This window comes from Mastigoproctus giganteus, chromosome 6 (assembly GCF_048544385.1).
Source record: "Mastigoproctus giganteus isolate SK-2022 chromosome 6, ASM4854438v1, whole genome shotgun sequence".
In the NCBI taxonomy this organism is placed as follows: Eukaryota; Metazoa; Arthropoda; class Arachnida; order Uropygi; family Thelyphonidae; genus Mastigoproctus; species Mastigoproctus giganteus.
In genome coordinates, this window is record NC_143580.1 from 95526384 (window position 1) to 95539330 (window position 12947).

The window sequence follows — 12947 nt, forward strand, 5'->3', positions numbered from 1 at the left end:
CTACTTGCAACATTTGTAACTTTTTTTTTTTTTAAATGAAATAAATATAGACTTACAGATCTGTTTTCTTTTAATAATTCATCTGGATTAGTTTTCTTAACAATTTGAAGTTTCCATACTCATCTAAAATTTTGTAACACAAAATACTAGTTTGCAAACGTCAGGAGAAGCAGAACAGAATATAAAAATGCAATAAATAAATACAATTTGCTCGACATATCTCAGAGTATGAACATGTTGGAAAACATTTTCATCAATCCACTTCATTCAACTTTACACATTATGCAAAATGACATTATCACCCTAATCCTGTAAAGTGCAAAATCTTGTAACAATGCGAAGTTTCAGATGTCAACCTGCATTTCCACATTTGTTTCTTACTTCAATCATTACTTAAAAGAATTAAAATATACTGTTACATGTAGTATATGTGCAGTTGTTAAATTCGAATTAATTTGTGCTTTATTATTTACAAAAGGAGATGGACTTATTGAATAAAGAAAGAAAAAGTAAACAGTACCCTTCAAAAATACCTTATAAGTGTATAAAAAATTGAAATGAAACAGTATGCATCACCAGCACTATGTTACAGTATGAATTTTTCAACCTGGGTATTTCAATATGAAAGTTTTCTATTTCTTCATGTTTTTGTTGTCACATTATTAAAACAATAACCACATATTTTAAAAACTTGTTTAATGTAATAACTAATAATATAAGAACTAACAAATGTGTAAAATTTAACTGCCATACTGTTCTCATTATGAAAATTTTAGAAGTACCATTCATTCTCAGTTTCCACTGTGCTAAAGGAAAACAGAAGCTGCACTATGAGTTCGAACCCAAAACACGAAAGTTTACAGAATATGAAGAAGTATGTTTCTGGAATTTAAACAATAAAGATGAAATATGATAAAATGCGAACACACATGTACACCTAGAAATGAAAGTTCTTAAAGTAACACACAAGATGAATATTTATAAGTTATTAGTCAAACACAATTATATCTTGGCTTGGCTTACTTTTTTTTTTTAAATGTCCACAGGCAATTTAGCTTATTTCACATGGTAAAGATGCAAAAAAATAAAACATCACATGAAAGGTCTTGATGGGTAGCGTAATGGCATTGTCTGGTGGCCACCCATAAAAAAACGTGGGCTTGAAGACTGAGACATGTAGGGACGCCCTTGATGGGATGTTGATGCAGATAACATAGTAGATCCAAGCCTTGAAGCCTTTAAAAGAATAATTATTGCACTTAAACATTTAAACAATTTTACAATCTGCCTTTACTTTCAGTAACATTATTACTCATGTAGAAAACTAATATATTATGATGATAAATAAACAGGCTTCAAGATATGTCAGAAAGGAAGCAAATAAAATTTAAAAATTATCAAAGTGTTGTATGATTGGGCACTTACCTTTTAGTAAAATCCAAGTCCAATGAAACTGATGCTATGGCATAGTTGATGATTTTCTTCCAAATACTGTACTATGACAGTTGCATATTAACCATGTTCTAGCACTTTACATAAACAGATAATCAAGTTTATTGGTTGATAATTGCTTTGGATCGGTGAATACTTTCCTGACTTTGGAAAGGCTCAGAGAATTATGCAAAGGATCCAGAAAGTCTCTTTCTAGAAATATACAAAAATGATGCAAGAAAGCAGATTTATATAGCATCAGCAAAAAAAAAAAAAAAAACCCACCAGTTCACTCATCTGTACTCTCCAAAAATTAGTCGTTATCCCTTGAATTTATTCAACTCATCCACTTCCAGAAGCTAATTCAAACAATCAACCGCCTTCTGGCTAAAGGCAAACTTCTACACAATCTCTCCTACAACCATCCTTCAACTTGAATTTATGCTTCCTTATGTGTGTAAAGTCAGCAAGTAGAAGAATACCATTAAAACTCAGCTTACTCATACCATTCAAGGCTTTAAACACCTCAATCAGATTTGCACGCAGGTGCCTAGTCTTGAGACACTGCAATTTGCCAAAGCCTTTCTAGGTAAGAGTACCCTTTTGTTATCTTCACCAATCTCGCTGCCATTCTCTGCACCCATTCCAGCAGATCTAAATCCTTCCTAAAGGGAGGCCTAACCATGGCCTTATACAAAGGGATAATCACCTCCTTATCCCTGCTAGCAAAGTTTCTGTATACCATTGACAAAACCCTATTAGCTGTCCTGGCAGCATGTCTGCACTGCTCAAAGAATTTCATGTCTGACTGCACAATTACCTCCAGGTCTTTATCACTCTCCATTACTTTGAATGGAGAGTAATGAAAGTAACCAACCACACAGTTGATAAGTTACTCTGGGATTACTGCTACACATGTGAAGTACCATGCATTTGTCAATGTTAAACATCAACTGCCATTTCTCAGTACATTGACCCAATTTTACTAGATGTTGCTGCAGTAGCTCACCCTGATGACTTTCGTTAACCACCCTGCCAACATTTTTATCACCTACAAACTTAGACAATAAGCCTAATATACCTTCATCAATATCACTGATATATACTGAAAACAACAATGGACCCAGCACTGAATCCTGGTGAACTTCACTAATATTGGTGTATTATTACATTAACATTAGTGGAGTGCCCCAGAAGAGCAATGCCCAATGATAACCACTCTCTACCTTCTTCCACTTAACCATCCCTTCATCCATAGCAGCAACTTGCTCTTAATGCCACATTTCTCCAGTTTGCACAGAAGTCTTATATGCAACAGCATCAAAATCTTTCCTGAAATCCAGTATATGATGTCAAAATTATATTTTGCATCCGGTTCCTTGGTCACTGCATCAGAGTAACCTATCAGATTAGTTAAACAAGACCACCGCCTTGACAAATTCATGCTGTGATTGCAGTACAATTGCATGCCTGTCCAAATGGCCCTGCATTACTTATTTAACCATTGATTCCATTATTTTCCTTGGAACAGATAACTAAATTCCAGTTTGCTGTAAATAACAAATAGATGAAACAGTTATATAGATACATGTTTTGCATTTTCCAACACCAACCAAATATCTTGTGAGGTCATCTTTTGTCCATAATACATTACACACACAACTTGGCAAGACTCCACAAGATTCTTCCATTATGTCCTGTAGTAGTATTATTCATGCATTGTACAATATGTCCAGTAATGTACACTATCAGGTGGATGATTGTAGCACTGCATAACTTTTTCCAGTAGCTCCAAAGCATGTTTAACTGTGTTGAGATCAGGAGAGAGTTAGGTGGCTATGAAAGGAGAGAGCATTCATTGTCATGTTCCCAAGTTGTCTGGATATACTGTCATTAGCACTAGTAGAGGCACATGATTCAAGAAAGTAAACTTATGCAGCATCAGTCAAAAAAAAAAAAAAAAAAAAAACTGCCCCCATTACACCCCTCCATTTGTCCCAAATACCTGTGCAGCCCAGCCTTAAATTTATTTAGGCTATCAACTTCCACAACAAAAGATGGAAGTCTGTTCCACAAACCAACTACCTGCTGTCTAAAGGCAAACTTCTGCACATCTATCCTACAACTGTCTTTCCTCAATTTGAATTTATGCCTTCTCAGGTGATTATTCTGAGCAAGAGGATGAATCCCATCAGCATTGAGCATGCTCAAACCATTCAAGGCTTTTACACCTCAAACAGATCACCTCGCAGGTGCCTAGTCTCCAGACACTGTAATCTACAAAACTTAAAAGCCTTTCTTCATAAGAACAACCCTTATGAAGGGTTGCATATCGTCTGCAAACTTCGACATTAAGCCTGATATACCATCACCAATATCATTTATAAATACAGAAAACAACAATGGATCCAACACTGAACCCTGAGGGACTCCACTAATAACATTAGTCCACGAAAGAGCATTGCCCATCCATTGATTACCACTCTGTCTTCTCCCACTCAACCATCCCTTTATACATACCAGCACTTTGCCTCCAATGTCACACTGCTCCAATTTGTGCAGCAGTCTTCCATGTGCAACAGTATCAAAAGACTTTCTAAGATCCAAATATATGATATCAAAGTTATTCCCTGTATTCAGTTCCTTTGTGACCTCATCCTAGTATCCAATCAAATTGGTTAGACAAGACTTCCCCTTAACAAAACCATGCTGTGTCTCAGCTATAACTGAAGTCTCGTCTAGATGATCGGGCAGTGCTTCTTTAACCAGTACCTCCATTAATTTCCCTGGAACAGAGGTTAAACTAACAGGTTTATAATTACTTGTGTTGCCCTTCGATCCTCATTTGTGAATTGGGGTCACACATTTGCACATCTCCAGTCCACGGGTAACTCTTTTTTTTTTTTTTTTTTTTTGATTTGGTAGTTGTTGGCGCATCGGCTTCTGTGGCCATATTGCACCTCCCAAGGTTTTTGCAGTACTTTGATCCAAGCCCGAGGCGGGAATCGAACCCGCGACATTTGGGTTGCCGGGCAGGTACTTTACCCACTCGGCTAGCCCGGTCGGCCACGGGTAACTCTCCTCAGTCCAAGGGAACTCTCATAATTATGGCTAAGGGTGTGCTTACTTCCATTGCTGCCTCCTTTAATATAACTGGATAGATGCCATCCAACCCAGGTGCCTTTCTTGTGTTTATCTTCAACAATTTCTCCTCCACTTTACTCTCAGTTATTACAAGATTATGCCAGAGTTGAATACACTTCTGGCATTCCCCTCGCTGAATAACTCCTCATGTGTGAATGTCGATGCAAAATATTCATTTAGTTTGTTAGCTACCTGAGTAGGATCATGAACAGTTGAACCATCGATATCAAGTGGACCAATCTGATTCATCCCCTTCCTTCTAGAGTTTACATAAGTAAAGAAATCTTTGCTGTTTTTCTTTGCATCCTTTGCCAAAGATTTCTCGTAATCTGTCTTCGCCTGCCTAACCTCCTTTGTAATTTGGTTACAGACCAGCTTATATCTATCATAGGCTTTTGTGTCACATGTTTATTTATATGTATCCCATTCATTTTTCTTCTCTGCCATATGTCTCATTAATTCATCTGACATCCATTTAGGCCTAAACCTTGAACAATATTTCTTTGTTGGTACGTAGCCTAGTAGCTTCCAAGATTAACTCTTTGAATTCCTCCAATTTGGAATTTGCTGTTGGTAACATCATCAGTTGGTCCCACCGTATAGAATTTAAATACTGTCTCAGACCACCATAGTCACCTTTACGAAAGCAAAAATCCTTCCCTTTAAACCTGACGGTAGTCACCTCTTTGAATAAATCCCACTTCAGCACACAGTGATCACTGCCACCTAGTGGTTCCTTTATCTGGAGATTCTTAATGCATGTACAATCACTACTGATAATCAGATCAAGAGTATCACTCCCTCTAGTTGCCTCCCGAACATGCTGATGTAGAAAAAAAAATCATCCAATAAATCCACAAAAATCCTGCTAGTGTGTGAGTGACCAACCCCCAAATTCCAGGATATTAAAATCCCCCATTATAAGACTGATTTACTGGTCCACTCTATTTCACTGTACAGTTTCTTATTATACTCATCAGAGTCATTAGGCCTATAACAAAAGCTGAGAATTAGGGTTGAATTTGAAAGTGTCTGCAATTCTGCCCAGACACGATAGGAGGGAGTATATGATGAGAGCCTTGTCGATCAATTCAGCCCTAGAAAGATTGTGCAAGGCTCAAGGGGTAGAATTTTTTTCAGCCTGGACTGTACTTGTTAACAGGAGAGATTGCTTCTACAGGGATGGGATACACTTAAATAGAAAGGGTGCAAGAATATTTGCTGATGCTATCGAGGCAGTGTTAGGTGGTTCGGAAAACTGCTAGCTTGGGGGGGAGCCAAAGACCAATAGATTGACAGTAGCCACTGGCAGAGGTGAAAGAGATTCTTGCACTGCTTCTATTAGAATGAGCAGAAGCTTGAAAAACAAGATGCATGATATTTCAGAGACTGCTGGGAGCCATTGCGGTACAAGTAAACACATGGGTTGTGTTAGGGTAGCTAAGAATAGAAACAGGTGCAGGTATACTTGAGTGTACACCAATGCTAGGAGTTTAGTAAATAAATTTGATGAATTTGAGGTATTGCTCAAAACATCAAAGGCAGATATTGTTGGGATATCAGAGACGTGGTGTCACACAGATATAAGGGATGCAGAACTGGAATTTGGGGAGTACAACGTCTACAAAAAGGATAGACAGGATAGGAAGGGGGGAGGGGTTATGCTATTAGTTAAGAAACACATAAAAACCAACGAAGTGAAGCCAGTCGACATCGCTGGACAGTGCAGTGTTGAGTCAGTTTGGTGTGACATAAGCATTGGGAGATCAAAATTGAGAGTAGGAGTGTGCTATAGGCCTAATGACTCTGATGAGTATAATAAGAAACTGTACAGGGAAACAGAGTGGGCCAGTAAATCAGAGAGTCTTATAATGGGAGATTTTAATTTCCCAGATATTGACTGCAATTTGGGGGCTGGTCACTCACACACTAGCAGGGCTTTTGGGGATTTATTGGATGATTGTTTTCTACATCAGCATGTTCGGGAGGCAACTAGAGGGAGTAATACTCTTGATTTAATTATCAGCAGTGATTCTTCATGCATTAAGAATCTGCAGATACAGGAACCACTAGGTGGCAGCGATCACAGTGTGCTGAAGTGGGATTTACTCAAAGAGGTAACTACCATTAGGGGTAAAGGGAAGGGATATTGCTTCCGTAAAGGCGACTACGATGGACTGAGACAGTATTTAAATTCTATACAGTGGGACCAACTGATGATGTTACCAACAGCAAATTCAAAATGGGAAGCATTCAAAGAATTAATCTTGGAAGCTACTAGGCTTTACATACCAACTAAGAAATATTGTTCAAGGTTTAGGCCAAAATGGATGTCAGATGAACTAATGAGGCATATGGCAGAGAAGAAAAATGCATGGGATACTTACAAATTAACACATGACACAGAAGCCTATGATAGATACAAGTTGATATGCAACCAAGTTACAAAGGAGGTTAGGCAGGCGAAGGCAGATTACGAGAAATCCTTGGCAAGGGATGCAAAGAAAAACAGCAAAGAGTTCTTTACTTATTTAAACTCTAGAAGGAAAGGGATGAATCAGATTGGTCCACTTGATATTGATGGGTCAACTGTTGATGACCCTGCTCAGGTAGCTAACAAACTAAATGAATATTTTGCATCGACATTCACACACGAGGAGTTATTCAGCGAGCGGAATGCCAGAGGTGTATTCAACTCTAGCAGTAAGCTACAGAATCTTGAAATAACTGGGAGTAAAGTGGAGGAGAAACTGTTGAAGATAAACACAAGAAAGGCACCTGGGGTGGATGGGATCTATCCAGTTATATTAAAGGAGGCAGCAAAGGAAGTAAGCAAACCCTTAGCCATAATTATGAGGGCTTCCTTGGACTCAGGGGAGGTACCCATAGACTGGAAATGTGCAAATGTGACCCCAATTCACAAAAGAGGATCAAAGGCTGACACAAGTAATTATAGACCTGTGAGCTTAACTTCTGTTCCAGGAAAATTAATGGAGGCACTGGTTAAAGAAGCACTGCAGGATCATTTAGACAAGACTTCAGTTATAGCTCGGACACAGCATGGTTTTAAGGGGAAGTCTTGCCTGACCAATTTGATTGGATATTATGATGCAGTCACAAAAGAACTGGATGCAGGGAATAGCTTTGATATTATATACTTGGATCTTAGAAAGGCTTTTGATACTGTTGCACATGGAAGACTGCTACACAAATTGGAGCAGTGTGACATTGGAGGCAAATTGCTGCTATGGATAAAGGGGTGGTTGAGGGGGAGAAGACAGAGAGTGGTAATCAATGGACACTGCTCATCGTGGACTAATGTTATTAGTGGAGTCCCTCAGGGCTCAGTGTCGGGTACATTATTGTTTTCTGTATTCATAAATGATATTGATGATGGTATATCAAGCTTAATGTCCAAGTTTGCAGATGATACAAAGGTTGGCAGGGTTGTCAAGGACACTACTGACACTATGCTGCTGCAAGAGGATCTGGAAAGGTTGAGCAGATGGGCTGAGAGGTGGCAAATGAAGTTTAACATTGACAAATGTAAAGTACTACACATGGGAAACAGCAACCCCAGAGCAACGTATCAACTCTGTGGTACTACACTGATAGTGGTAGAGAATGAAAGGGACCTGGGGGTGATTGTGCAGGCAGATATGAAGTTCTCTGAGCAGTGCAGACGGACTGCAAGAGTAGCTCATGGTGTATTGTCAATGATATATAGGAATTTTTCTAGCAGGGATAAGGAGGTGATTATTCCCTTGTATAAGGCAATGGTCAGGCCACACCTAGAGTACTGTATACAGGTTTGGAGGCCTCATTTCAAGAAGGGATGTAGAGCTGCTGGAACGAGTACAGAGAGGGCAACAAGATTAGTGAATGGAACAAAGGGGTGCTCTTATGAAGAAAGGCTTAAGTTTTGCAAATTACAGTATCTGGAGACTAGGCACCAGCGAGGTGATCTGATAGAGGTGTATAAAGCCTTGAATGGTTTGAGCATGCTCAATGCTGATGGGATTCTTCCTCTTGCTCAGAATAATCACCTGAGAGGGCATAAATTCAAATTGAGGAAAGACAGATGTAGGATAGACGTGCAGAAGTTTGCCTTTAGCCAGCAGGTAGTTGGTTTGTGGAACAGACTTCCATCCCTTGTAGTGGAGGTTGATAGCCTAAATAAGTTTAAGGCTCAGCTGGACAGGTATTTTTGAACGAACAGAGGGGTGAAGTGGAAGTGGGGGTTTTTTTTTTTTTTTTTTTTTTTTTTGGCTGATGCTGCATAAGCTTGCTTTCTTGCATCAAATGCCTCTACTAATGCTAATTCTAATGCCAATAACATACTCCTACTCTCAATTTTGATCTTCCAGTGCTTATGTCACACGAAACTGACTCAACACTGCACTGTCCAGTGATGTCGATTGGCTGCACTTCCTTGGATTTTATTGTTTCTTAACTAATAGCATAACCTCTCATCATGTCCTACTCTGTCAGCCTAGTAGCTTCAATAATAGTAAACAATTCTGCATTCCTTATATCTGTATGACACCACGTCTCTGATATCCCAACAATATCTGCCTTTGATGTTTTGACCAACACCTCAAATTCATCAAATTTATTTACCAAACTCCTTGCATTGGTGTTTATGTAAGTATACATGCATCTGTTCCTATTCCTAGCTACCCTAACACAACCCATGTGTTTGTTTACTTGTACTGCAATGACTTCCAGCAGTCTCTGAAATAACCAGCACCTTGTTTTCTCATTCCAAAAGCAGCAATGCAAGAATCACTTTCACCTCTGCCAGCGGCTACTGTTAATCTATTAGTCCTTGTACACCGCCAAGCTAGCAGTTTTCCAACCCAGCTAACATTGCCTCGATAGCATCAGCAAATATTCTTGCACCCTTTCTATTTAAGTGTATCCCATCCCTGTAGAAGCAGTCACTCCTGTTAACAAGTAAGACCAGGCTGAAAAAAATTCTACCCCTTGAGCTTTGCACAATCTTTCCAGGGTCGAATCAATCGACAAGGCTCTCATCATATACTCCCTCCTATTGTGTCTGGGCAGAACTGCAGACACTTCAAATTGAACTCTAATTCATGGCTTTTTTCCAACAGTGACCTGTACTTGTTAAATAATTTTGCTGGTCTCCTACTCTTAATATCATTAGTGCCAATGTGTACAACAATATCACCTTTTGTGCCCTTAAAAGATATCTGCTCTACAACGTCATCAACCTTTGCCCCTGGCAGACAATACCCTGGGTCATCATGAAGGACTGTACCTGGTTGGTTGGTGACAATAGAAAGGTAGGTATACATATCATGCCATTAACTAACAGTGATCACAGGATCTAAAGCATGTCATGAAAACAGTCCCAAACCTCTAGCCTCCCAAACAGGAACAGTGCACCAGGTGCCATAGCCTCATATTGCCTTTTCCAAATGCAGATATGCTCACAGCATAATAGAGTTGGAAACAGGATTCATCAGACCAAGTCACAGATTTCCAAATGTCGGTGGTTCAGGGTTGGTGCTGGCATGCCCATGTAAGGAACAGTTTCTTGTGTCTCTTAGTGAACATGGTTTACCACGACAGCCAACTGTCATAGCCTATACGAGATAATCACATAGACTATGCTCAAGAGTCTGGAGCAGCGTTTTCCAAACTATGTTCCGTATGATGTGAACAAGTGTTCCATGAAAAATCGTAATTAATAATTAAAAAAATAATAAATAAATAAATTTTGCATATTTGTAGTGTACACCACTTTTGTATCACTATAATTTTTAACTTTTTTTTTTTTTTGGTTATTAATATACTGGCATAGACTAATAATTAAATAGACTGCAGGACACTTTATTTTGGCAGGCTTTTGTATAGAGAAGTATGCGTAGAGGTAATGACAGCTACTAAAAAGTAGCAATGCAGTGTCTAATATGCCATTCGTATATAATTTAGCCTGGAGTACATGGGTTGAAGGAGCGGGGGAAGCAAACCAATATTATAACTAAACTCACTTCCTTGTATAAATTTTACTTTGATAATTATCAGTATTCCAAATATTATTATTAAAATAAATGACCATTGATTTGTGGTTGAAAAAAATAACTTTAAAAGTTGAAGCAAGTACTTCTAGTATTGCAACTGTGGTCGATGAAAACAAACATAATACTGCCACACTTCAAAGTGAGGATGAACAATCGGAGCCTTTTGTTCCCCAAAAATTGAAAGTGAAAAAACAGGAACCAACTAATAAAAGACTAAAAAAAACGAAAGTATGGTGACAGTTATTTGAATTTCGGCTTTACATGTGTTGGAAATAAAAATGCTCCTGAAGCTCAGCATATTGTATGTAATAAAATACAGTTCTTTGCTTCCTGCTAAACTTGTGTTTCGTAAGTGTTCTGTAAATATACAAGTGTTCCATAAATATATTGTGAGATGAAAAGTGTTCCGTGACTAAAAAAGTTTGGGAAACGCTGGTCTGGAGCATAGTCCATGTGATTGGTCTATTGCAGAGGTTCCCAAACTTTCTCAGTTCACGGTGGTGTTAGTGTTTCAGTAATTTTTTTTCACGATACCCCTACACCAAAAGAAATTTGCCGTAGGGGCAAAAAGAAATATCTAACAGTTCCATTTATTACGTCATTAGTTCCAAACAACTTAATAAGCAATGTTGTAACTGTGAACTACCTCGAGCTAATAGTTCGCATGGTGTTCAACTGATGTTGAGTATCGCTGTTTCCTTCGAAATTTTAAAATATTCCGCTGCGCCGCCATGGTGCACAATTTAGAAACCGCTGGTCTACTGGTCATTCCTATGTTGTACTGGCTGGTTAACTGGGCCATTGTGCTGCATCGCTGCTATGTTATGGTGATGATAAGACACACAATACTCACCATGGGTGTTGAGACCACATGTGGCTGTCCCCAGTCATGGTGGATTGTGCCATCACAGAACACAAGAATTTGACATCAAGCCTTCTAAGTCCATCATTGATATTGTTTATGAAAATCAGAAACAATGGTCCAAGATGCAATCCCTGGGGGATCTCACTTCAGACATGCCAATCTTAAGAATATTCATTTATCACAACTCTTTGCCTTCTGCCCTGCAGCCACCCAGAAATTCATCTTGGAATTTTTCCAGTAATCTCAACATGTTGCAGCTTATACAATAACCTCTCATTTCTGAGTCAAATGCCTTGCTAAAATCCAAATAAACTGTCAAAATTTCTTACTAAATTAGTTTAACATTATTTTACCTTAACAAAACCACGTCGTGTGTTATTCAGATGTTATACCTATCTAAATGTCCCTGGACTGCACTCTTATTTATTGCTTTTAAGATTTTCCCTACCACCAAAGTCGGACTAACCAGTCTAATTACCGACTTCGCTCTTAGAACAGCCTGTAATGGTGATACATTGGCACTTCTCCAATCCAAAGGAATCTCTCCTGAGTCCAAAGATGTCCCCATAATTAGCTTCAATACACTCTCAAAATTATTGAGTATACCATCAACTACAGAAGCCTTACTTGCCTTTATGCTTGAAAGTTTTTCTAATAAACAGTCATCTGTAATTTTGAAATCTGTACATATATATACTCTCTCTCTCTCTCTCTCTCTGTATTAATATTAAAAAATATTATATATATATATATATACACAGAGAGAGAGAATCAGATCTAACAGGGAGAAAATTGAGTAGGGGTGCCACAAAATATAATAAATGACTTAGGAGTGCTGTTATTAACAAAAGGTTGAAAACCACTACTTTAAAGGTTTGAAGACATTGTCAACTATGCATTAAGCAAACTAAGAGGGGCCTGGATGTCATCAAACTCTACAAATAGTGAATCAGAGACTCAGATCATTAGATGAGTGGGGAGAATAGAAACATTTTACTGCATCATTAAAATCTGGGCATTCTATTAAAATACGTTTCAAGGATAAAATTGTGTTATTGTTGTTGTTATTTGGTTTTTTAGGAGCATTAGCAACTAAGGCCATATTGCTCCGAGATATGCGGTGGTCATTCCCTGACCTTCCCGCATTCTCCGTATTTGGTGGTGACGGGCTCGAACCCCGGTCTAATCAAGAAGCGTGTGCTACGCACTGCTGCTCCTTCCCACCTGGCTACGGAGACGCCGATAAAATTGTGTCACAGGACTCACACATAGGAGGGTCATCAGCTCTTGGCAAATAAGAATGTGTCAGAAAACAATGTTCTATGTGGGTCCAAGCAAGAACAACTTCCTCTTTTTGATTCCTGCGCAAACCAGACTGCCACAGTTCAATTAGAGGCTTTATATAATGTAATTTATTTGTAGTCTGTCTATCCCATAAATTATTATTATGTATTATT

General features: G+C 38.5%; 1 protein-coding gene across 1 annotated transcript in view; it reads right to left on the reverse strand.

Annotated features, from left to right (window-relative positions):
• Window positions 1-1024: 1024 nt before the first annotated feature.
• The window catches only part of LOC150084466 (uncharacterized), a 186934-nt gene continuing 175011 nt past the window's right edge, over window positions 1025-12947 (reverse strand). Inside the window, exon 8 of the mRNA XM_090375237.1 lies at window positions 1025-1236. Coding sequence (XP_090231363.1) covers window positions 1093-1236 — 144 coding nt within the window. The 3' untranslated portion in view covers window positions 1025-1092. The remainder of the gene's footprint in view (window positions 1237-12947) is intronic.